Raw genomic sequence first — 25,717 nt, 5'->3', positions numbered from 1 at the left:
AAAAAGTATGAGCATTTATTCACATGTGAAGGAAATACTGACTTTATGAATCCAAGACGCCTGACCTGATATCGGGTTTTAACTGACAGTCGTGGCACTAATGGTTTACCTGCGTGTGTTGCAGAGTATCGAACATAATTATTAAGTTAGACATGCAGTCATTAATCTGGTAACCACACTGAGTCCATTTCTTAACTGGAATGAAAGACGTGATACAAAAAGTTGAGTATTTCGATCATATTTAGGACAAAAACCACTGATAATGTGAATAATATAACCAGGCAAACACATGTGAGATTAAATAAAACAGGGCCAAGAATTGAACCCTGTGGAACCCCGTGTACGGATAGTCTGAAGCTCCAATAGTCCCACACAGCTCCACCACAGGAACATGGGGGAAAGCCTTGTGTACATCTAATCTCCTATATTAAAAAAATGGTAAAAACATTGAAAAAGGGCTTTACTTGTGCTGTGATTCAGACACAATCCAAACTAGAACGTGCCATGGAGGCCATTGGAAATGAGATAATTACTACACTGATGGTAAACAATTTCTTCCAGGATGTTGTTACAGTTTAGATATGTTATATTTCATAAATGAATAGTCTGCGCAGTCTGATATGTGTTTTTAGAGTCGGTCTTCTTGGTTTAGGGAAATGTGATGAACACTGACGCCGAGCGAGATTGAGCCGTTTCCTTTGAGTGTTATCAGTTGAGCCGGAGAGAAGAAAGGAGGAGAAGAAACGACAGGAACTGTGTTCTTATTATTCATTATTAAAGCAGCAAGGAGAAAGAACGGCAGACAAAGAGAGAGCAGGAAGCGAAGCAGATGTTAACAGAGTAACCAGCTATTACAGAGCGAGTCGATGAAGTGATTTAAGTCAAAGCAGATTTCTTTATTTGTTTTATTTGTTTTTTGTGTTTGATGTGAATAGTAGTTGGTTGTAGCCTCAAAGCAGCATGTAGGAAAAGGCCCTGCCAGGGTTTCTAGCCCCTTAAATCATTCATGAAAAGACCTAAACACACACACACACACACACACACACACACACGCAGCTAACCCTATTTTGATGACGCAAAGACTCACAACAACACCAAAAAAGTAGCACACGGCTGCCGCTTCGTGCCCAGGCTGAACGCAGCCGTCACTGGTTTGTGACTTTTAAAACCAACCGAGCAAACAACCATGCGTTATTCCATGTGAACGTGAACGTTTGGATTATTTATAATTCCAAAAACAAATGTGACGTGGGGCGACTTCATGCTGCAGACAAACCTGAGAAACTGGAGTGTTGCAGAGGGAGAGAGAGCGACAGAGAGGGAAGTTTGTCTGAGTTATGGGACACATACAGCTGTTTTGCCGGGACGCTCCTCTGCCATCCATCTCCAGCCGCCTGAGCCCGGTCTGTAATACAAACATGAATCTGTCTGAGCGCCTGTCGTGAAATACGTCTTCCCAAAGGTGCACCCGAACAGCTCAAGCTTTAAGCTGCCTCTCTTGTACGCCGCGCCTCCTTAATGTCAAAATGCAGTCTGCTCATGACTCACAGACTCTCTCTCTTTATGTGTAGTGTTTCATTTTTCTTGCCAGTGATTTCCTTCTTATATGTGAGCAGAGGAAATGAGAAACGATAAACAACCGGCTGCATCCCAGAGAGTAATAATCTGGATATGAGAGAGAAGACAGGGGACGTCAACAATGTAGAGAAGCAGCTGCTTTTGAAGTCGGGTTTCTTCTCCCCACAAACTGAATTTCATATACATATTTTCCACATATATGAACCAACGGGCGTTTCAATTTGAAGCCTCTACTAATGCTTTATCTGTTCCCTAAAGGAAGGAAGATGTTCATTTGTCATGAAGTACTCGATTTGCAGGGTTTTCTGCACGAGTGTGAACAAATTATATATATTTTATTTAACAAGAACAATATAAAATCTAATAAATAAAACATTTTACATAGAACACTCATTCTTTTTTTGATATAATATATGAAATAATGAATGCTCTTCTGCTGTTGTAATCTACAAACCATTGGTGGCTTCTATTTCCTGTTCCTTCAATCTGGACACAAACTTTACAGGAAGTGATCCACTGTACGTGTCACCCTCAATTTATCTGATGAGTGAAAGTAATATCGTTGAACACGTCTTAAAATGTCTCAAATAAATAATAACAGATGCAAACAAAAAGAATAAATAAATATACAGTAAAATAACATTCATAATCTGATAGTCTATTGCACTAGATTCAGATGTTTGGTAGCTCCTCATCGGGTAGCGATCTTTCTAAATTTAATCAAATTAAATGCATTGAAAGGGAGCGTACATGGGAAGCAGAATTACAATCTTTACTATTATAAACTCAACTAATTGGTTCAGCGAGTTTTTAAAAGAATAACCTGAAGTCATAATTCTTTGGGGGGATTTGTATTCATACATACACTAAACAAAAACAAAGATAATTACCTTCTATAAACAGAAGCTCACGCTACTTTCTGGGGCCCTGAGACTCATCAACAGAGTCCTACATGTGGCTCCGTCAGGGTTGAGGTAATCAAGACATTACCACAACATGTGTCACAACTTAGAAAGTGCAACAGGGTTCATTCTGTAGCTTCAGCATCCTGTCAGGTGGGTGGACGGATTACGTGGCGATAGGTTCTTAAAGGATCGACTGCATTCAGGGTTTTATGCTCTGATTGGTGCTGACCTTGGTCCTGAAATAGGAAGAAGGTCGGCCTGAATGACTTCTGCTCGTTCTATTATTGAGCACTGTCTGGACAGTTCGCCCTGCTGGCAGGAGTCCTCGTTAACTCCGTCAATCTCCCGCACGTGTTGTTGACGCAGTCTGGCACCCAGTTGAGGATTTGACGTGTGGGAACGAGGCCGAGTAGATAAAGGACGCATGCGAGGAGAAGTCGACCAGGAACGCCGAACATTACCCCCGAGAGACAGACGGGAGCGTCGAGGCTCCCAGGAGTTGAAGGCGCGGGTCCGTCCGAGCGGCGTCCATGGAGCCCGCCGCTCAGACGGTGGAGGCAGCGGACGCTCGCTTGCAGAGGCGAGGATGGAGGTTTGCGGCGAGACGGGGATCCTCATCACAGTTTGTGGGGAGCACCATCATGGTCCTGTCCACGTACGCTGTTGCTACCCTGGCTATGAACTTTGGGAAAATCATCCAGGAACGAAGATTGAGACCGAACGGCAACTAGCAGGGTTCTGAGCGGCCTCATCAAAGATTCAAAGAGCCCAAATGAGCAACTCAAGCAGGTCGACTCAACTCAACTCAACTTCAGGCTGTGATGCATGTGAAGAAAGTCAGATCTAATTATTATTTTTACCAAGAGGTCAATATAATCTGGTTGTGTCTGGCATGAAATTGAAGACCTGAACATATATGTTGAATAATGAATGGGCATAAATACTTGCAGTGGTGCCTCGTCACCACAGGGTGGAGAACTGGGACTTCCTCACTACTTTTTATGGATTTGCAACAACAAGCTACAGGATCACTGGAGATTGGATGTGTCCTCTAGCTCAACAAGATGTGCAATGACAATGTGAAACACAATCCAATGCATTAAACAGCATGAAAAATTAAAGATGAGGGATTGATATGTGATACATGAATATTTGTGTCTTGGTCATAAATATTTTTTTATCTTGACAAATGCCCGTGTGACTGATTTTAGATGTCTACAGTCTAAATGTAATGACATATTACTTGAATGTCTGTCAGCTGATTATAAAGAAAAATGACATTTGGAGCCACTGTTTTTGAATAAATGGTGAAATATATTCTCATGTGCAGATGTCTGATTTGGAATTATTTGCTTTTTTATATACACACCCGGACCAAAAAGGTTACCGTAGTACATTTTAAGATACGTAATAAAGGTTTAAAGAAGAAGAGTAGTCCAGTCCAGGTAGACATTGTACACTAGCTAACTCCATGATTTCTGTCATAGAAAAACATGAATCTGAGTCAATTTGTTCCATCTGCAAACCTCAGACTATTGGTGACATTTGAAACAATTCTTCTTAGCAAAAACCTTAATTAGCAACACAAACAATTTGATATTTTACCAGTGACATTTCAATCAACTGAAAGGTTAATGAATTTGACCTTCCCTTGAGGGATGCTTCTACAGCTGGTTCCTACATAGTAGCCCAACAAAAAGTATGGGCTGCGAAAAAATGCAGGATCATTTTCAAAATGGCCAGATAACATTGAGCTTAAAGGGTTCCCCATGTTTCCATGAAGGCCTATAATACAACTGTTGATTTGTTACCTTTAGCTAACAGTTAACTCTTTACTTTTAGCAAACCAATTTAAATGAGCATCTCATACTTTTAGCTAACTAACTATGTATCTGTTACTTTTAGCAAACTATTTCAACTATGTATCTGTTACATTTAAAAAATCAACTGTTAATTACTTTTAGCTAACGGTTAACTCTTTTTTCAACTGCATATGCACTATTATATGCATTACTTTTAGTTAACTAGTTGCATATCTGTTACTTTAAGCTAAGTAACTGTGTATCCATTACGTTTAGCTAACTAGCTGCATATCTGTTACTTTTAGCTGACTAATGTGTATCCATTACTTTTAGCTAACTAACTGTGGATATGTTACTTTTAGCTAACCTAACTAACTGTGTATCTGTTACTTTTAGCTAACTAATATCCATTACTTTCAGCTAACTGTGTATCTGTTACTTTTAGCTAACTAATATCCATTACTTTCAGCTAACTGTGTATCTGTTACTTTTAGCTAACTAATATCCATTACTTTCAGCTAACTGTGTATCTGTTACTTTTAGCTAACTAATATCCATTACTTTCAGCTAACTAACTGTGTATCCGTTAGTTTTAGCTAAATAACTGTGTATCTGTTAGTTTTAGCTAACTAATATCCGTTACTTTTAGCTAACTAACTGTGTATATACACAGTTATCGGATATTAGTTAGCTAAAAGTAACAGATATATGTTACTTTTAGCTAACTAATATCCGTTACTTTTAGCTAACTGACTGTGTAGCCGTTACTTTTAGCTAACTAACTGTGTATCTCTTACTTTTAGCTAACTAATATCTATTACTTTTAGCTAACTGTGTTTCTGTTACTTTTAGCTAAGTAACTGTGTATCCGTTACTTTTAGCTAACTAACTGTGTATCTGTTACTTTTAGCTAACTAATATCCATTACTTTTAGCTAACTAACTGTGTATCTGTTCCTTTTAGCTAACTGTGTATCCATTACTATTAGCTAACTAACTGTGTATCTGTTAGTTTTAGCTAACTGTGTATCCGTTAGTTTTAGCTAACTAACTGTGTATCCGTTAGTTTTAGCTAACTGTGTATCTGTTACTTTTAGCTAACTAACTGTGTATCCGTTAGTTTTAGCTAACTAACTGTGTATCTGTTACTTTTAGCTAACTAACTGTGTATCCGTTAGTTTTAGCTAACTAACTGTGTATCCATTACTTTTAGCTAACTAACTGTGTATCCGTTAGTTTTAGCTAGCTAACTTTGTATCTGTTACTTTTAGCTAACTAATATTCATTACTTTTAGCTAACTAACTGTGTATCCATTACTTTGAGCTAACTTTTAATGCATGCTCAGTTTTCAAGCACTTTAATAAAGATCAGTATCACAGCAATTAGAGACAAAATAACTTTAATTTAATTAAAAGGTTAGCTGAATAACAAGTTGACCAACCGTTTACAGTAAACTTTTCTTTGGACAGATTCTAAACTCATCACCTTTTTTTTTTACCAAACTTTGTGCCGATAGTTTAAACGTCTGCCAAAAATAGGTCACTGGAACAACACATTCTCAAAAACAAAAAAAATGGAGTAAATGAATGTCTATCAGTTAGTGAGGCGACAAGGATGGGTGACACTGTTTGCCAACTGAGAGCCAGCCTAAGGCCCAAGCACAGGCAGTGACCCAACCCTGTTAAATGAGAACGACAACAAGGGTACACAGAGAGTGGCGATGGGCTGCTTTGTCCTCTCTCTCTCTCTCTCTCTGTTCCCTGAATAGCTCTCACACAAAGGATATCGTTATTCCTCCTCTAATTACCAGATGGAGAGCTGTTTTTTTTGCCTCTCGCTCCTCTTCGTTCACCCCTAGAAAATGAAGTGCTCTGCGGCGACAACCCTCAGCAGTTATGAAACGTCTGGTGGACAACATGGCCGGTGAGCGCTTTCATGTCGTCCTTGAAGGATTCAGAATTGAATTCCAGTTTGAATGTCCGCTGAGACCATTTCATCTGCACTCAATCTGGGTGTTTACGTGATGGCCAGTCTGTCATGCTTCCTTCCTGTCCCTGCATGGTTTTGTTGCCAAAACCAATCATGTCGAAGGCATGCCACCAATTTCCGAGCCTTGGCTTTATGTGGACGTATCTAGGCCACAAGACACTCTCCATCTGCCGTTCTGTGGCCAAAAGCCTTGGGAGGTCACTCGGGGAGGGAGGGAGGGAGGTAGAGAGAGAGGTAGAGGGAGAGAGATGCGCCCGGCCAGGGATTAGGCTGCACCAGGTCCAACGGGAGGTGAGATTAAAAGCCAGGAGCTGTAATACGCATGGTGGAAAAACACACTGGCTGGCCAAACTCATGTTTCCACACAGCACCCTTCAGACCACGTAGCCTACTTCAGCACCATTGAACAAAGGTTTTCCACCAAATGTTCATAATCACCAGCGTGCTTTTAGGGATTACACCTTTTGGTATATAGCATTGCCGGCAAGGTCACCAGGTGGCAAAAACAACAAAAAAAACAACAAAAAAACAACATGTGTATCCAGAAAAGGAGGCTGACCTAAACTCTGGCTTTATGAGAACAGGAAGGGTTTTGCAATGCGCAGCAGCTTTGCCGTGCGCTCGCGGTGTTTTGTTCTCCAGAGATGTGTGTTCCACGTCCTCAGCACATCACGCAGTATTAAATCTCAGCAATACCCTCCTGTAACCCTGTCATCTGGCAAAAGCCCTGACCTCACTGGGTGGAAATGTGGATACAGAAAGACGGGGTGGGGGTGGGACAGGTGTGACTCAGCACCAACAAAGAATGATCCTCTCAGCATCAAGGGCAACACAGCCCTTGATGCTGTAGAGTAGGGCATACGGTCTGTTTTATTATTTTAATTTTGTTATTTCCATCTGCAACATTGCTAACTCTGACCGAAAGAAGGCTGTCAACAAGAAGGATTTGGTAAACATCTCATTGGGAGATTAAGAAGGAGGGAGTCTTTTCTCTGTGTGTGCAAGCAAGAGAGGGAGGGAGGGGAGAGAGAGAGGGAGAGAGAAAGAGAGAGAGAGATAGGACTTCCCAGCATTGGGCAGAGGGAGGGGGTGAGCCTGGTGGAGGGGCTGAAATGTCCTTCATATAAACCGGTGACAAAGTGGAGAGCAGCGGCCCCCAGGAAGCAGAGATCACAGCCAGCACAGAGAGAGAGAGAGAGAGAGAGAGAGAGAGAGAGAGAGAGAGAGAGAGAGAGAGAGAGAGAGAGAGAGAGGGAGGAGGAGGAGACCTGAGCACCACGTACAGGCGCTGGATCCTCAGCAACACACCGGAGAGTCGCGGGGGAAACACTGACCGGCAGAGACGCTCAGAAGCAGGAGGAACTGACCCGGACGGAGCATCCTTCACCCCGACAAGGTAACACCAGAAACACGAGAGCGACCGGAGCTGCGTTGTGTGTGTGAGGCATAGACAGTAAAAACCAGACGGAATCGATATCACAGCATTGCGTGCGTTAAATTAGGAATATGCTACAGCAGATAAAACAACAACAAAATATATGTATCATGAAGTGGAGGTCAGTGTAAACTCACTAATGAGCACCAGCAGACTCCAGAGGAAGAACTGGATTTGTTTTTCTCCCCAACTGCGTGATTTAAAGTTGCAGCTTTCGTAAAGATGTTGCTGACATGTTGATTATAAAGGCGGCTGTCTGAGCGTTGTACTTTTCATATATTCTGCACAGAGAGGCAGATGTACATTATTGGTGGCGAATTGCGTTTTCTTTTCTTTTATCTTGAAGATCAAGTTATCTGCTTCACATTTAACACAAAACCAATCATTTGTATCGATAGAATATTGTAGAAAAACTGTGACAAACAAACTATTCATATAAAAATGTATATCTAATTGTGTTATTTTTTAACAAGTGTGTAGGCTATAATAATATATAGAGTTAAAACTGGACGTGAGAGTAAACTAATGCGCCAAAGTTTCTCACATTTTCTGCCGTTTTCTTATTTCCTTCTGCATATCTTAAAATCAGAGCCATGCGGCCACGTCCAACAGATTTGTCTCCTTCGTGTTGTGTGGGCTGCACACCGACCAGCCGCTTCTCAGATTAAACAACTACGCATGTCGTCCATCTCAGCGCGGTGCCTCGTCTCACCTAATTAGGCTCAACCTGTCTGCGAGGTCACCACATGCGGAGCCCACACGGCGCTTAACGGCGCACGCGGGGTGTCTAAGTCACACACACACACACACACACACACACACACACACACACACACACACACACACACACACACACACACACACACACACACACACACACACATATGCCACTGAGGCTGGAAGTATAGCCGCGTGAGAACAGCTGTGATTAGGGACGTATGCTCCCCGTGTTTCAGAATAACTCCTTCTGTCTGTATGTTTATGTGCATTATATGTGTTGTTGTCTTTGATTGTTTGAGATCCAGGTGTGTTGCCTTTTGTCTGCCGCTGTCCAAAGTGCTGAACTCTCCCCCCCTCTTTCCTCCCCCCACAGACCTGTTTGTGGCTGTAGAGATGGGTGTCACCTCTCGCCCTCTGCTATTGGTTTGCGCTTATTTGGCGGCCGCGCTGATTGGCTGCGCCCGCTCGGAGGGCGTGTGCCTCCAGGACGGGAAGCACAAGGCCGCGCCCGGCGCGGAGCCGCTCCTGAGCGAGTGCGGGCTGTACGCCGACAGTGAGTGGCGTGTTCGTGTTCAACACCGTCGTGTTTAAGTGGTGTAAAGACCACGCTGTGATGGAAAGAAATGTGTGGAGGTGACATGTTTTTTTTCCCCCCTGTCTGTCCCCTCGCTGCTCACAGATAGCTGCTGCACAGAAGCAGACATCCAGGATATCTCCCACGTGCCCTCTGACGTCAATAAGAACGAGCCATGGGACAAGTGTGGGCCCCTGAGCTCTGAGTAAGCATCCCCCACTAATCAAGTCCATGTATGCTGAAAAAAGACAATGTTGATATTGTAAGAGTGATGGACTTCTTGTCCGTTCGTCGCGCAACCACGAATGTGAAAAGAATCGGAGTCATGTCCGTTTTTCTTACGATGATTCGATCGCGTTAAATTTATGGAGGTCATGTTTGTGTATCGTACGATAAGTTGGTCACGTAATTACCATGACGGGGCTAATCTGGAGTTCACCTCAGTTCTGTGGATAAATAGATCTTCTTTCAGCTCGTTGTGTTCGTTTATGGTGGGCTGCGTTACTCTTTTGGAGTCTTTTTGTTGTTGTTTTTTGACAAAAAAGGTTTTAAAAATAAGCTGAGCTTTGTATAGCCTGAGCCAAACATGACAGACGACGTTAGCAACTAAAGTAATCAGTAAACACTGTGGGGCATTGAGCTGTGAAGGGGATGATATTTGGTGGTTGGTGGTTGGTGGAGACCCAAAACGGAGCTAAAAGGAGAGAAAACAGACGAGTAACATCTGTTTGGTGGCCGGGAAAAACAACAGCAAATGAATGCTAATCTTGCTGTTTGCTTGATGTGCAACAGGCAATGTTTATGTTTTAAATATCCAGTTACAGTAATATACAGTAACAATACCGATATCCAAGTTTAAGTGCCATGTTGGCCCTACCTGCTCCTCTCTCTCCTCTCAGGTGCGAAGGCTTCCTGAAGCGCGTGTCCTGTTTTTACCGCTGCTCCCCCGATGCCGCGCGCTGGCCTCACCCCCACCGCCGCTCCTACATCCAGGCCGTGCCGCTCTGCCACAGCTTCTGCCGTGATTGGTGAGTTTGCCAAAAACCTCTAAATTGAGATCAGCCTCTCCCTCTCCCTCTCCCTCTCCCTCTCTCCCTCCCTCTCCCTCTCCCCCCTTCACCTTTAAGTCTCTTAAAAGCGAGATGACTATCCGGCTTAGCGTTCCGAGTGTCCAATGAGCAGCATTCGTGTGTAGTCTGTGGATTCCTGAGCTTTCTGCTACAAAACATGAGGAAATATTCAAATGAGAGAATTAAAGTTGAATCCACCCACTTTTCCTCCAGGTTTGACGCCTGCAGGATGGACATGACGTGCGCTCGTAACTGGGCCAAAGACCCCCGGGGACACAACTGCACTGGAACATGTGTTCAGTACCAGCAGGTAGGCTGCGATCTGGCACATCTGTGACTGTCTGCTTGCATAAGGGGCCTTGTGTTGTTGGTTTTCTGTAGAAATCAGACATTTTCAGTGGGCTTAGCCCCACTAGCAGCACAACATTATGGGCGGTAACGTCCGCCACGCTAGCATGTTAAACAAAGATCAAGGCCTTGCTCATACTGCAATATACTGATGCTTCATATGAGCGCAGTGCGCTCACGCTTTAGCTGAGGAAAGCACAGGAGGTGTCAGAGGTTTGAAATCCCGCTGACGGGCCGCGTGGCGGCGTGTCATTGGAGCCGTGCGCTGCAGGTAGGAGGTCAGACGCTGACTGTGGCGTCGTGGTCGGGCGAGCGCGCGGCGAGCGGAGGGTTAACCGCGCAGGGGCCGGCGCTGTGGGCTGAAGCGTGAAAAGGTTCGGTCCTGCTTCAGCGGGCAGCTGGGAGGTTTAAAAAGAGGCCGAGTGACCGAGGGGCCGGCGTGACTAACCGTCACACACCACATGCCATGGCACTGCACTCTATGCATCTCGCCATTCATCCATCCATTTATGCATCTATAGCCATTAATCCATTCAATCATCCATCCATGCATCTAGCTGTTCATCCATTCAAGCATCCGTCCATTCATGCATCCATCCATGCATCTAGCTTTTCATCCATCCATTCAGTCATCCGTCCATCCGTCCATTCATGCATCTATCTATTCATCCATCCATCCATCCATTCATAAATTCATCCATGCATCTAGGCATTCATCCATCCATCCATTTAATCATCCATCCATTCATGCATATACCCATCTATCCATCCATCCATCCATCATTAATTCATCCATCCATCAAGTCAATCATTCAATCATCCGTCCATTCATGCATCTATCCATGCATCTATGGATCTATCCATCCATTCATGGCATTTCATCCATTCATCCACTCATCCATCCACCTATGCATCCATGAATTTATTCATCCTTTCAGCCATTTTGTATTTCATCTTCAGTATTTGTACCCAGTTACGTTCATTTACTAATTAGTTAACAAAGTTAGCAAAGATCAACTAAAGTCTTGATCCACCATCCATTCATCCATTTATTCATCCATCCATTTGTCGTCTTTCGTTCCTACTTTATCTCTCTCTCTCTCTCTCTCTCTCTCTCTCTTTCTCTCCGCCACAAATGAGCACAAAGCCCCAGACAGCAGACCTATTAGTCAGGCTCAGTGGGTGATTACTGGAAATGACCGATGTGTAGTGTGAGAGAGGGAATGTATCCTCAAAGGGTGTTGGGCCTTTTTTTTTTGCATTTATGTCCGCCCCAATGAATTTAGGTAGCTCTCAAAACGAAGTGTTTGAAACAGTTCTTGAATACAAAGAAAACCGCATTCAGCACATTCAACAGCTCGCTCCTCTTGGAGAGGCTGCACACAAGCACCGCCTCTTGCAACATTTCCTTTTTTGGAGGAGAAGGCCACAGCAGTAAAGCTTCATTTTGTCTTCTCTTGTTTTCTGTGGACAAAACTGCGAACACGCACACACAATCTCTGTGACGAAAAACCTCCCGCAACTCTGAATTTAGAGATTTTGAAGCTTTACATTGAAATGCGTAATCCACACATTCACCGTGAGCGGAGAAAATCCACATGAAACATTCTTCAAAATCCTCGACGGATTCATAGTTCCTGGAAAATTCACCTGATAGGAACAAAATGCTTGGCGCCTGTGTGTGTGTGTGTGTGTGTGTGTGTGTTGCAGAATAAATATGCTCTTATACAGCGAGGATTTGGAAATGCTTACTGCAGTAGGTGTCAATTTGCATAGAAACAAGCTAATGCATTTTAAGGCACACATGGGCACACACACACACACACACACACACACACACACATACATTCACTGCATGCAAAACATTCCTTCTGGCACTCGGTGTCTCACTCCGTCTTTGTACTCATTGGTAACATTATTTGCCGGCCAAGGTCTGGTTTCTCTCGGCATGAGACTCTTCCCTCTGCTCCGGGTGTTGTGGGAATGAGGTTACATCTGCAAAGAGCGGGGCCATGTCCGGTTGTGTGCCAGGCGCTGGCACCGAAACACATCTCGAGCGGCATCTGTGGATCAGATACAATGAATGGCTGGTTCCAGGAGGAGGGCATTCATCTAGTGAGCGCTGTCACGTTTGTGATGTAACGTTATGTAAGGAAGTCCGCTCAGGGCAGCTGTTATTTAATTACGCTGATTAGGTTGTTGCGTGAGGTATTGTACGTTACATTGTTACGTTGGTCTTCTTAATTGGAGACAAAATACAATAAAACGTAGACATCAAACAGAAACACAGACAAGTTATATAAGAAACTTGTAAGTGAATTTAAAATGGACTGAAAAAACACAAACAAAATATTCAGTTTGGTCTTTAATTCACAGCTTAAAGGTTGTAATTACACTTAAATCACCTTGACCGACTGCATCTTGTTCATCTGGTGAATATTGTCCAAGCTTCCGTATTTTAATTTGAAGATTTTATATTCGTGGGTTTCGTACATTCATTGCTGTCGTCATTTGTTCTCAAATCATTTCCATTCGGCTGCTGTTACAGAACCAAACCGACCTTTTTTTTTCTCAATCTGACCTTGACCTTTGGCCAAAAGCATCATTGCGAAAGAGGATTGCTATGAGAGAAATGTATCTTCAGTCAGCGTCGCGGATTGAACTCCTCTCTTTTCCTCTTTTCCTCTTGCTTTCCTCTCCACACCAGGTGTTACGTGGTATAGTTTCGGGACAGAGAAGAACATAATTGAATAAGATAGAGGCGGCGAGGACAGGATAGAGCCCCGGGAAACTCCTGTATCTCACTTATTCGATCACACCATGTCGTCTAGAGCCACTTGTGCCTGTACTGAATTAGCTTTGGCAGCAAACCACGTCTGCCTGGGGAAGGACAGAAAATGGTGTGTGTGTCTGTGTGTGTGTGTGTGTGTGTGTGTGCAGCCCTGTGTGTATAATGAGGTCGCTGCGATAAGACCTCAGCGTCAGGCAGAGAGAGAGAGAGAGAGTGTGTATGTGGTGGAGAGAAACAGCCGCCATCCTCTTTGTCCTTCGACCACGGTAAATATATTACAGCTTTTTCTTCTCTGAGCCCCCCGTGTGACTTAGTCTTAATCCCTCAACCGACAGCAGGATGAAAGGAAGCAGGCGTTGGGGTGGGGGTGTGCTACGGAGGAGACAGGGAGACAAACAAACAGCGAGGGAAGCAATAAGAAAGAGAATAAGACACAGTGGAAGTGAGGCGGGCCCCAGAGTGAGCCGCGGTGGCGGTGTGTGTCGGTCACGGGAACGTCACTAATTAGTTCCCACAACTATTTTGAAGCGTGCGCCATTTACGTTAAACAGCTTAAATGTTTTTTTTTTGCAGCGTGATGCACAATCCCTTTTTAATCCGCGTGCGTCTCCCCGTATTAGAGCAGGGGTGTAATTTTTCATGCTCCAGAAAAACCATAAAGCCGATGTCAGCAGTAATTGAAGTTTTGCCGCAAAAAGTGTAACTTCATGAAGACCGAGCGCTGTGATGCATTTCCCGTCAGACAGAGAACACAAAAGGTGCCGAAAGTGACCTTTTCCGGTTAGTTCGCATCCGTCCGTCTGCTCGGCACAGTCGTCGTTCCACCGCAAAAGATGAGCTCTTTCAGATGCCAGCGGGAGCTTTTTCAAGGTCATCGTGTCTCGCTCTCAAGGATGCTGGAGACAAGGTGAGGTGGAGAGAGAGAGAGAGAGGGAGAGAGAGAAAGAGAGAAAGAGAGAGAGAGAGAGAGAGGCAGACAAAAGCTGTCTGCGAGAGCAGCTGCCAGGTGCCTGCAGCCGCCTCTAACACCTGGCAGAGGGTGTTTGTTTTCAAGGCCGGCGCTGCCCTGAAAGGCCCAAATCAATTATTCCTTTGATTGCATACAAGCTACGAAAGGCCATATACTTCATGAATGTTGAAAAAGTTGAGAGATTTAATCCAAAATTCAATACTAGTTTGGAAACCAATGTACGGAGCCCTGTTTGACCGGTTATTGTTTATTAGTAAAGCGCTCGAAGGACTCTGAGAATGATCTGTGGTTCATTAGTCTCTCTCCAATTTATGATACTTTATACTTTATACTTCTACTCCAACGCGTTGCAGGGGGATAAATTGTGTTTTTTACTCCACCGTGTCCAGCTACAGGTACCGATTGAATATGTAAGGCATAGTGTACAGAGGGCAGGTCATTTCAGTAATGTGAGAAGTGTCAGTCTCCTGGGATTCACCAAAGAGACATGAACCAACCAGGAAGAGACTCGAAAAAACCACAAGGAGACTCAAAATGACCACATAAAATGACCAAAAAGAGACAAAACGACTACAATGAGATGAAGAGACCACAAGGAGACTTACAACGACTAAGAGAAAACCACAAAGAGACAACAAGTTAAGACAAAGAGACACAAAGTACAGCTGCAAAGGAACCAATGAAGAGACATGCAACAACCACTATAAGGCGGGAAAACAACCACAGAGACACAACAAAGAGACACAAAACAAAGGCAGAGCGACACAAAACTACGACTAAAAGTGGAAGACTGGGATTTGTGTGGCCTGTGAGGTCATCACGATATATCAGATGTATGTATTTGTACATTGTGGTCAGAGAAGGAGGTGGAAATCTCTTTATTTACTATGAATATGTTTGTGTGTGTGTGTGTGTGTGTGTGTGTGTAGATGTACCAGCACGGCAGGGACCTCTGCGAGAGCCTGTGGGGCGACGCCTTCATGACCGTGGAGGACGAGCCGGAGGACGCGGGCGAGGCCGGCGAGGCCGGAGCGGAGGGCGCCGCCGGCCGCCCCTGCGGCTGCCTGACCCTCAGTCCCTCGGACAAGGATGTGATGGCGGCGCTCCGGGCGCAGCAGGACGACCCGGAGGAGCTGGACACCACCAAGGCCGGCCTGCCGCAGTACCGCGCCCCGTGCCACACCAAGCTGCCCCTGCCGGCCAGGAGCGGCCGCAAGGGCAACGGCGTGCTGCGCAAGCGCTCGGTCGTGGTGGACGACGTGGAGGGCAGCGGCAGCGGCTTGTAGAGCGCCGTGCGATAGGTGGCAGCGTACGTAGAGACCAATGTCTAGATCCTAATCTATCTCTTGAAGCGGAGCTGTAGCCTCGCTCCTCTAACTAACCTTACCACACAGACTTAAGCTGGCATTGTCATTATCGTCACATTCTACATGTAATCTCTGGTTTTAAACAACCAAACACTATATCTGGTATAAGATAGACTGACTAGCTTGCAACACTCTCAATGAACACTTGGTTATTTATTTAAACGACCTAAAGAGCCGCGATTTTAGTAGGAAACACCACCAATATGGGCAGCATCCTCATTTCTGCAAGGGCTCTGACTAATTCTACAATGTTTTGACTGAATCCCACAATGGCTGCATACAAGTGAGGATCTTTTTATTTCTAAAGTCCGGTATGTCATCGGCTTCGTGAAGCTCTGTAAAAAAAAAAAAAAGCATCGCTGACATTTTGACACGAGGCTGTCCCCGTGCTGACGGCGTCGGCGTCTCGTGCATGAATCCACCGCGCCGTCAGAGACCGGAGGACTTTTCTCACGCCGTGTAACCCGTCGCCAGTAGACTTCCCCCCCCCCTTACCTCCCGAGCCCCGCTTCTCTTCTCACTCATCTAGGTGACTTTAATCCGTGCGTTAGTCAGTTGTGGAAAGCAGATCTCACTGTTGTGATGCCGTGTCGTGCATGTCTACGTGTCATAAGGTCCATGATAGCCGAGAAGGCCACGCAGAGTAATGATAATAATGAATGTAGCTTCCTTTGCAGAGATCGCCGGCCCTGAACTGGGTCGGATGACGTCGGCGGAGAGGTGTCATACCTGAGCGCAGGTTTAATACTCTGCCCGCCACAGTGAACCCGCAGAGTTCGTATATTTACCATTAAAGGCTGTTCCGGTAGTTTCGAACGCGTTGTATGTCGCCAATGTACCGTGGATGTTTCTTTTATAATTACGGCGTTGTATTTCTTAGAGCGAGGCACTGTTAGGTGGACATGTTTTGTAATAAAAGAAAATCCAAAACAAAAGGGTAAACTGAGCTGTCAGATTTACGGTATAAACTTGCTGAGATGGGTGTTTGCTGTGCTTTACGTTCTCAATAAAGACATTTCTAAAAGCCAACCGGAGTCTGAGTCACACTTCTTTGCCATCAAGCCCTTCATCTTCTTCTTCTTCTTCTTCTTCTACGAGTGATTATATAAAGGTAGACATGATTACAACGTGTATTTCCCTCCAGTATAATCGTGGCTGGTTTAGCTGCAACATCACTTTGACTATTTCAACTGATGATCTACTATTGCTTCCATTTATTCATTGCTTTTATAACAACAATCAACTCTTCATCAATAACCAACTATTTTTAACAGCTTCAGATACTTTGAGTTCATTATTTCATGATAACTACTTTGCACACACTGTCGTCGTCATTGCATTCACTGTTATCCTAATCGGCTGTTTGTTTTCCTATTTGACGCAAATGCATGGTTATATTTCTTTAATCAAATCACGTTGTACTAATAAAGCTTGGAGAAGAACAGATGTCGCCGCTGTGCCCTTAAAAACACAAAAAGCATCAGTAGACGTGGAGAGAGTGGAGTTTTGTAAAAAGAGGGTAGTCTTGGTTAGAAAAGCAGCTGTAACACCAAGACTACACACTATAGATCAGAAACCCGTGAACAACATTGTATACTGATATGCTTCTGGTTTGCAACTCATGAAATGAAATCTTCAGCAGTACAGATGCAGCCAACATTTGCCTGCAGCGGTGGCGTCTCAAAACAACATGGCCTCCACCTCTGTTTACTGGAGCAGAGAGGGTCCACGCACCGTCTTCTCGCCGCTGTCAGCGCCGGTTTTACTGATACAGCTCGACGGGTGTGTTTACCAGCTGTCACTCAGTCTCGCCCTCGCCCGACCATCGCTCTAAGGGAGATATTCAGATGCTCTTGCATTAATAAATAAACAACTTTGAACGCTGTCAAAGTCAGGTTTAATTAGACGGGCCCGCATTTAAAAACAAAAGCCTTTAGGGCATGGACGGATATATGTCCTTCCAGAGACTCAGCTTTGCAGCAATTGAACTGACAGCGAGATACAAGTCCCCTGAATCCAGCAAATAGACCGCCCCCGCAAACCAGGACAAGTGATATATGTGTTTAATATGTTGATAAAATATGTTCAGATGAGCCAACAACATATAGTCTTTGAAAATAATCTCATTAAAAGTGAGTAATGCTGGGATTTGACACACAAATAGTGTTGCTAATGTGTTTCTCAGTGGAACAGTGTGTGCCCTCTGCAGGTGAGATTGCAGTGAACACACACGCTGTGAGTCATGCTGATAATGCCACGCACCGTTTGACAATTTGCTTTAAAAAGGACAGAAAATGAGGCTCAGTCTTTGTGTGCGTGTGTGTGCGTGTGTGTGTGTGTGTGTGTGTGTGTGTGTGTGTGTGTGTGTGTGTGTGTGTGTGTGTGTGTGAGGCTGTTAGAAGCTTTTTCTGTCGCCAACTTCTGCCTTTGACGATGTTAGTTAATAACGCGTCCTCCGAATGAAAGTCATCATCGCAGCCAATGGCAGGGCGGGACACAGGGGGTCACGAGTGAGTGTCTCTCCGCACACACACTCATTAGTTGGAATGCTGCAAGCATTCCAACTATTGTTCTTCAAATCTTTATTAAACTTATTATTTTTATTATTATTCTATTTCTTCCATCCGTATTTTGGACCTCTTAAACTCCTTCATATTTTCAGCTACAGAAAAAAGTTCAATTATTCAAATATTCAGCTACTTAAGGACACGATAGCTATGCCTTTTCATATTTCTTACTTTTCAAATTTCCAAATTATTAAGCTTTTTATGATTTTTTTTATAATGGGACCCAATGGGGAAATCTTCAAATCATCTTCAACTTCAAACGTTTACAGTTTCTTCATATGTTGAGCTTGAGACGATATTTAAAATTTCAAATGTTGACAAAACCCTCAGCTATTAATCTACGCTTTTACATTTTTCATATCTTCTCAAATTTTAAAATTATTCAGCTTTTTATCAAATTAAAAATGAATGGTTTCCAATGAAGAACATCTTCAAATCCGCTTTCAACTCTTTAACAGGAGCCTTTTAGTCTGTGCATCTGCAGGCTGAAGGCACTTGAACGACCCCACACGCGAACGGGTGCGCACGTGCACGTGCGTGAACGGTCGCGCACGTAAACGGCCGTGCACGCACGTGAACGGCAGCATAAGTGAACGCTCACTAACGTGAAACGGCCGCGCGAACGGCAGCGCTAAAGTGTTATTATGGTCGCGTGCACGTTCGCGTGTGTGTGCGCGCGCGTGTGTGCAAGTCACTTCAGTTACAGACGTCAGGATTAACAGCGTCACTGACGTTCACTTTCTGAGGTTTAATAGATGGTTTTGTAGACACACGGCAAGCCAATAATATCAGGCGTATGACCAACTGCGCCTGTGGATCAGTGGTTAGCAACTCCGTCTTAGAAGCAAAGGGTCAGTGGTTCAAACCCCACCTATGGCTGACTTTAATTTCTTTTTTTAAAAAAAGCTTTTTTTTTTCTTCTCTTGGACTGGACACCCGGGCGGGCTGGGTCGTATGTTTGACACCCCTGATTTAGATGATGCAGTTTTCCTTTCAACTTTTCCAATTATACATTTAATTTTCAAATATATTCAGCTTTTTTAAGCTTTATTCAACTATATTTCACTATGTTCAGCTATATTTAGCAATTTCTTTCAAATATTTCAGCTTTATGCTTCAGCTTTTTTGCATTCCAACGCATTTTCAGCAGGAAATGCTCTTCCTAGTTTAATAAGCTGATGACTGTGATGACAATGTGAGCGCCCTCAGTGATAAGACAAATTGCAACATGGAAGAGAATGAGGTTATCTTTTTAATGCGTTTCAGCCTCATTGCAGACTTTTTACAAGGCCAACTTTTGAAAGTAGTTGGAACAAAGCAGAGGTTATTGTTTGAATTTGTCACACACACACACACACACACACACACACACACACACACACACACACACACACAGAACAATACCTAGCGGCTGTGTGGTGGGATGCACTACCGACGTGGGAGAGAACCCACAGTTAACTTTTTTTAAAGCTGCAGAACCGAAGAGCCAAAAACGTGCAGAAAGTTGTGAGGCTGTCGGATCCGAACACTAAGTAGCAAGAAAATTTTAGTTTTAGGCTAACTGTATTTCTGTAAATTACGCTAAAGCAAAGAGTATACAACTTGCAATGTTGTGGAATGTGGATACATCAGAAAGCTAGGCAGCATTATGTTTTCAAGTGCCTTAGCTAACTACAGTAGCTTGCATAGACAGTGAGTATTAGCATGCTAATAGCTAACTCTTCCCATTCCTTAGCTAACTACAGTAGCTTGCGTACACATTGAGTATTAGCATGCTTATAGCTAACTCTTCCCATTCCTTAGCTAACTACAGTAGCTTGCATAGACAGCGAGTATTAGCATGCTAATAGCTAACTCTTCCCATTCCTTAGCTAACTACAGTAGCTTGCGTACACAGTGAGTATTAGCATGCTTATAGCTAACTCTTCCCATTCCTTAGCTAACTACAGTAGCTTGCATAGACAGCGAGTATTAGCATGCTAATAGCTAACTCTTCCCATTCCTTAGCTAACTACAGTAGCTTGTGTACACAGTGAGTATTAGCATGCTTATAGCTAACTCTTCCCATTCCTTAGCTAACTACAGTAGCTTGCGTACACATTGAGTATTAGCGTGCTAACAGCTAACTCTTCCTATCCTTAGCTAAATACAGTAGCTTGCATAGCGATTAGTAGCTTGCTAACAGCTAACTCCTCCCCATTTCATCATCATTTTGGGTGCTAAATGAATCCTTTGACATGCTGAAATCCAATTCTTTCTTTTTTTTGCTCCAGACATTTAGTTAGCGTTAGCGTCCTTTGTTACTTAGTGTGACGCTGATTGTTTTCTGGTCCTGATTTTTTGAATATGACATGTTGTGCCACGCTGTGAATAATAAAAAACATGATTATGGCTGTTGTTAGCTCTCAGTCTTGTGAAAGACTCTGGTGAGGCACAAATGAGTGCAGGCAGGCCGTCAGGAAGCAAAAAGCAAAAAACAAAACGCAACACTCTTCATTTTCTATCCCCACTGATAGATTTCACACAGTCCCTTCCTGAAACGAAAGACTGAATGTGACCTGATCTGCGCAGACAGGCGTGTTTGGGAAATCTATGCAGATTGTACAGCTTTACTCCCTATTGAAAACGAGTGTTTCTTATTTCAGCAACATGAGGAATAATCTGAATTTGAATCATCTCACCTGACTACACAGGTAGGACAGCAACTATTGGCACTAAAGCCCTCACGGCTCATGGTTTTTACCTGCTGTTGCGGTGTTATTCCACTAGATGGCGTTGTGCGCCTACAGAAACCCTTCAGACTACACTGGGAACCTAAAACCTGCTCTATGTATACACGTGTGACCGCTTTATCTTCCCTTAAAGCCAAATGAATGGCCCCTATACATTACTGTTACGATGGGCAGGTTATGAGACAAAAGGTTTACTGGGCACAGACACGCAACAACCCCTCATACGGGAGGAAGACAAAGAAATATAGTTGTTTAGCCTCTTTTTGATGCTAGTGTTATCTTTTGGGGGCATTTAGAGTGTCTTATAGTCATTCAGTGTATCTTAGTAGTCATTTTGTCTCACTTTGTAGTAGTTTTGCGTCTCTTTCTAGTCATTTTAAGTCTCATTAGTCGTGTCTTTTTTTGCAGCTGTGTTGTGTCTCTTTGTAGTTGTTTTGGTCGGTTGTTTATGTTCTTTCTGGTAATTGTGGGTCTCCTCCTGGTTGGTACACGTCTCACAAATATGACAATGTGTTGCACAATTAGGACAGATGATTAATGTCATTCTTGTAAAGCATAAACCTCTTCTATTATAATGCTATGGCCTATAAAGAGTCATTCATATAGGCTTCCCACACTTGTGATACTGTACATGACTACTGTGAACTGAGACTTCTATTAGCCGCTTAGCCGCGCGAACCTCAGATGGTCGCGGCGAGGTGGGAGGAAAATTCATGCTTCTCGAGAAATTAACAGAAGAGCGCAGAGACAGGATGAGCGATATGGAGAGAGCGGGGCCCGTGCGTGTCTGTGGGAGCCGTGGGGGCTCGTGGAGAGGAAAATCAAACCCACCCAGAGCTCTTCATACGTCACCGTTCGCATCACAGATGTTCCCACAGACACTCAGTGTGGGTTGTGGGCCGAGGCGTGTGGAGAGCCGGTATGGCTTCAATTGGCGTGTGTGTGTGTGTGTGTGTGTGTGTGTGTGTGTGTGTGTGTGTGTGTGTGTGTGTGTGTGTGTGTGTGTGTGTGTAAGCGCATAATAATATGTAGGCCTGCTGTGTGCGTAAATGGAGACTTCAACGCCTCAGTGATATTTAAAAAGTATTCCTTTGAGTATGAGCTGTTCTGCTTAATGCTTGTGAGTGCAGGAGAGGTGTTGTTGGGTTGATGACACTTCATCTATTCATGAATATAAAAACATTCGGTTATACTTCACTGCAAGTCATTCACATTATCATACATATTCGGAACTGTTGAACAAGGCGAAAAAAGGCACTGAGATAAAAACAAAAAGAAAATGTACATCCCCTGAAATCTAGGTTTCTTGATGAAAAAGACAACTTGTGTGGGCGTGACCGGTTGAGTTTCCACGTCCGTGACAGACAATATAAAATAGGGGAGTTGTTATTGATGGAAATTATTATTATTTAAATACGTGTCAGATAAAAAAAAGAGATGTTAAAACCTCTCCAAAACAGCTTGAGGTGAGAGTGCGCGCAAAACCGCAGGCTTCCCTCCTTTGCTCTTTTCAAGTGGTTTACTAAGAGAGAGAGAGAAAGAGAGAGAGAGAGAGAGAGAGAGAGAGAGAGAGAGAGAGAGAGAGAGAGAGAGAGAGAGAGAGATCTCCACGCCGGCTGTCCTGTGTACTTGAACGTCACACGCTGCTTTGAGGGGACAGAAACCCCCTCACTTTTCCTGAGACGCACGACTTCACAACCGCATCCATGTTGTTGTTTTTTTCACACACTTTTTATTGGCTCGTCACACATGTCCCCGTTTATAAGCTCCCAAATGGTCCCCTAAGTCACTTTAGTGCACAATTAAGCCCCCCTCCCGTCACCTGCCCCACACTCCACATTATCATTGTTATGTGCGTCAGGGGGCCCCGGGAGGAAAACCGTTTAGTGACCCCTGGGTAATCGCAGTGAGTGCTTTAATGACTCACTCACTTACACCTAACGCGGGACTTTCCCCCTCTTTCTCCATCCATCCTTCCATCCTTTAAGCCCCTGGTGCCGCACATATTTGGCCTCTGACGCGTCCCACAGGAATGTTGTCCTTGGCAGCGCGCGCCATCATCTCCCTCCATCCACACAAGATGCTGCCGCGCGCTCCGGACGCCCACTCGCGCGTCTATCCTGGTCTGCCAAGCGGCGTGGCATCTCGAGACGCCCCCGGAATTCCTGGAGCCACTGTCACTTCCCCTCTTGCCAATCAGTATTCTATTAATTAATTATTATTATTATAGTGACGCCTATACGATTAACCGAATGTAATTAAGGCTTTATAGTGATTAAATTATAATAACCCGTTCATAACTGATCGTGTTTCATGGTTTAAACGCGTTTTTAATGCTTATACTTCCCGTTTGTCATTTAGCAAACTGTCTATCTACAATAAGTTTATTAAAGTGTAAAGTTTCTTAACACGAAAAGGAAATTCCGCCGCTCTTTTCTATCGATGCAATAGACAGAGGTATTGAGATGGAACCGGTTTGCGTTACCTGGGCGGGGGTTCCCAGAAACCCTCCCATGTGACGGAGTCTTCACCAGCATGCCCGTATATGGGCAAGCCCGTGCGTAATAAGGAAAGGTCTACGTGCGCGCGGGCTACGCTCTGTGCGTAAAAACGCTGAATGTGAAACCTGAATGCGCTTGTGTCAGGGAACTATGGCAACTGTTATTGTCACAGTGTGGAAGTAGAGAAACCTCGTTTGTCTTCTTATCTCCCCACTCCATATGTGAATTGCGTGTTAAACTGATGTAGAGATTAAAAAAAACAGACACTCAAGTCCACCATGTTCGTTTCATTTGGACACTTTACTTAAATACACATCACAAATAAAAAAAGAAACAGTGTAAACATTTGACGTCATTTGTGTGCCCGGATCAACCGGACACACACAAAAATAATTTACACATTGAATAAATGCAGCATGTCATTATCAGTTTGAAAGAAATACAATAATCATTCCACCTTTCTACTATTAGTAAACCCCGACCCGGGGGTCTGTCTGTGCACGCGGCGCTGCTCAGTGTCTGCTCGGTCTGGGTGCTGCCCCGGTGTCAGGGGTCCAATGGTGCTCTGAGCGATGTCCAGCATCCGGAAGTACCATTTGTAGTCTTTTCACCTTAAAGGGGTTGTCCCGTCGGGCCCCGTGCTGCTGCCGACACAGCAGCCCGCTGTCCCGGTGTCCCGCTGCTGCGCGCGCCGAGCGCGACTCCAGTGTTAATTACTTTTCAGTCAGTCAGTAAAGTCTCTCTGTCGTTTGTTTGTTTTTAAAACGCCTCCAACTTGCTGGTGAGCATCAGCTGACAGCCGCTGCTCACGTGCGTCAGGACCTTCTGCTTGAGCTGCGCGACCTGATCCCGGAGCACCGACGCCGTGTTGGAGAGCCCCACGTTGTCGTTCTTCAGACCCTTCACCTTATCCTCCAGCCGGGCGATGCGCTCCAGCTTGCGCCGCCGGCACTTGGTCGCCGCCAGCCGGTTCCTCAGCCTCTTGCGCTCCGCCTTGATCCTCTCCTGGGTCTCCATGTCGATCGGGGACATCGGAGGCGAGCCGTCGCTGCTGAGCAAGTCGGGCACGGTCTGGGGTTCCTCTTTCAGCGCGACTAGCCGGTGCTGGTGGAGCCCGGCGCCGGGCAGCGCGTGCTGGAAGGACTGCGCGCCGTGCGCCGCGCTCTGCTGCGGGTGGCTCTGCTGGTGCGGCGGCAGGTAGCTGATGGTGGCCGTCGGGTAGCTGGATGCGGAAGAGAGGCTCGTGTTCGGGCAGTAGGCGTTCAGCGTCGTGTAGATGGGAGGCTCGGGCTGCAGGGCGGAGCCGAAGATGCTCGAAGCCGCAGCCGCCGCCGCCGCCGCCGAACACGTCGTAGCTCCACCGGCTCCGATCGACACGTTGGGAGGGGGCATCTGGTTGATCTTGTGCAACTCGTCCAGGGCTTTCACGAAGCCGTCGGCGAAGCCTTCCTGCTCATCGGTGATGCCCCGGTTGTAGAAGTACTGGCCCGGGGTCGGGGTCGTGATCACGCCGTTGCTGTTCTGGATGATGAGCCTCTCGAGCTCCGGCGACGCGAGCTTCAGCGACCCCAAGTCCTGGTGGTGGTGCCCCCCTTGGTACGGGTCGATCTCGCCCCTCAGCTGGGACTTCAGGCTGCGATAGGGCTCTGTCAAGTTCAAATTCATATTCATATTCTGCTTTAGCAGCTTGTAGTCGTGCATGGCTGCGTCCGACTGGCCGTACGCCGACATGAAAGAGTCGTCATGGTAAAAGGGCTGTTCCATCTTTGTAGACATAAAGTCGTAGGGAGGAAAAAGTGAGCTTACCAGCTGCTTCTTTTTCTCTCTTTTTTTTTTTAGAGAAACTCTCTCGGTAATCAACAAATGTCACACAACAACTCTGGCAACTCGTAGTCTCTCTCAAGTGTCCCAATGATGATAGTAATCAAAAAAAAAGGGGGGAACGAGTGAAAGTCCAGGGTCCAATGACAGCTCTGTGTCAGCAGTCTTTTGTTTTGTGTTTTCTTCTTCGCAATCCCGCGGAGGAGAAACAAAAAGTTATGGACTCTTCTTTGCGATCCCTGCTCGTGGTTGTGCGGGTGTCTCGGGCGCTTGTTGAGGTGTGTTGAGTCGGGTCAGAACCGTGCCGCGTTATATAGGCATACACACGCGCACGCTGCCAGGGCCGAGCGGCGCAGCGATTGGCCGAGCCGCTCGCTGGCCACGCCCCGCGCGAGCGACGTCGAGTGACGCTATTGCCGGGAAGAGGCGACTGTAAACAAGCCTGTAGGCATGAGAGAGAGAGAAGGAGGAGGGAGGGATAGAGAGAGGAGGAGAGAGAGAGAGAGAGAGAGAGAGAGAGAGAGAGAGAGAGAGAAGCGGACATCAG

The 25,717-nt window shown here is 45.1% G+C and overlaps 2 protein-coding genes across 2 annotated transcripts; one reads left to right on the top strand and one right to left on the bottom strand.

Annotated features, from left to right (window-relative positions):
• The first annotated feature begins 7,355 nt into the window (after positions 1-7,355).
• Positions 7,356-16,578, top strand: rtbdn (retbindin). Its single transcript, XM_068577803.1, has 6 exons — positions 7,356-7,670; positions 8,803-8,982; positions 9,109-9,208; positions 9,903-10,031; positions 10,287-10,383; positions 15,112-16,578. The coding sequence occupies exons 2-6, from the start codon at positions 8,823-8,825 to the stop codon at positions 15,466-15,468; spliced, it is 843 nt and encodes a 280-aa protein (XP_068433904.1). The 5' UTR covers positions 7,356-7,670; positions 8,803-8,822; the 3' UTR covers positions 15,469-16,578.
• Positions 16,579-23,630: 7,052 nt separating this feature from the next.
• Positions 23,631-25,438, bottom strand: junbb (JunB proto-oncogene, AP-1 transcription factor subunit b). The gene has a single exon (XM_068579443.1). The coding sequence runs from the start codon at positions 25,123-25,125 to the stop codon at positions 24,109-24,111; it is 1,017 nt and encodes a 338-aa protein (XP_068435544.1). The 5' UTR covers positions 25,126-25,438; the 3' UTR covers positions 23,631-24,108.
• Between the last annotated feature and the right edge of the window lie 279 nt (positions 25,439-25,717).

This window comes from Clinocottus analis, unplaced genomic scaffold, assembly GCF_023055335.1.
Source record: "Clinocottus analis isolate CAN_PGR_092001 unplaced genomic scaffold, fCliAna1.0.p SCAF_16, whole genome shotgun sequence".
Lineage (NCBI taxonomy): Eukaryota > Metazoa > Chordata > Actinopteri > Perciformes > Cottidae > Clinocottus > Clinocottus analis.
Note: the sequence above shows the minus strand (reverse complement) of the source record. Positions and strands in the feature narration are given on the sequence as shown.

What these genes read in the sequence shown, in the direction of transcription:
- rtbdn (XM_068577803.1), top strand. Translation starts at nt 8,823, where the DNA reads ATGGGTGTCACCTCTCGCCCTCTGCTATTGGTTTGCGCTTATTTGGCG. An exon ending in GTGCGGGCTGTACGCCGACA is followed by an intron (nt 8,983 to 9,108) that starts GTGAGTGGCGTG and finishes CGCTGCTCACAG; the next exon opens with ATAGCTGCTGCACAGAAGCA. An exon ending in TGTGGGCCCCTGAGCTCTGA is followed by an intron (nt 9,209 to 9,902) that starts GTAAGCATCCCC and finishes CTCTCCTCTCAG; the next exon opens with GTGCGAAGGCTTCCTGAAGC.
- junbb (XM_068579443.1), bottom strand. Translation starts at nt 25,125, where the DNA reads ATGTCTACAAAGATGGAACAGCCCTTTTACCATGACGACTCTTTCATG.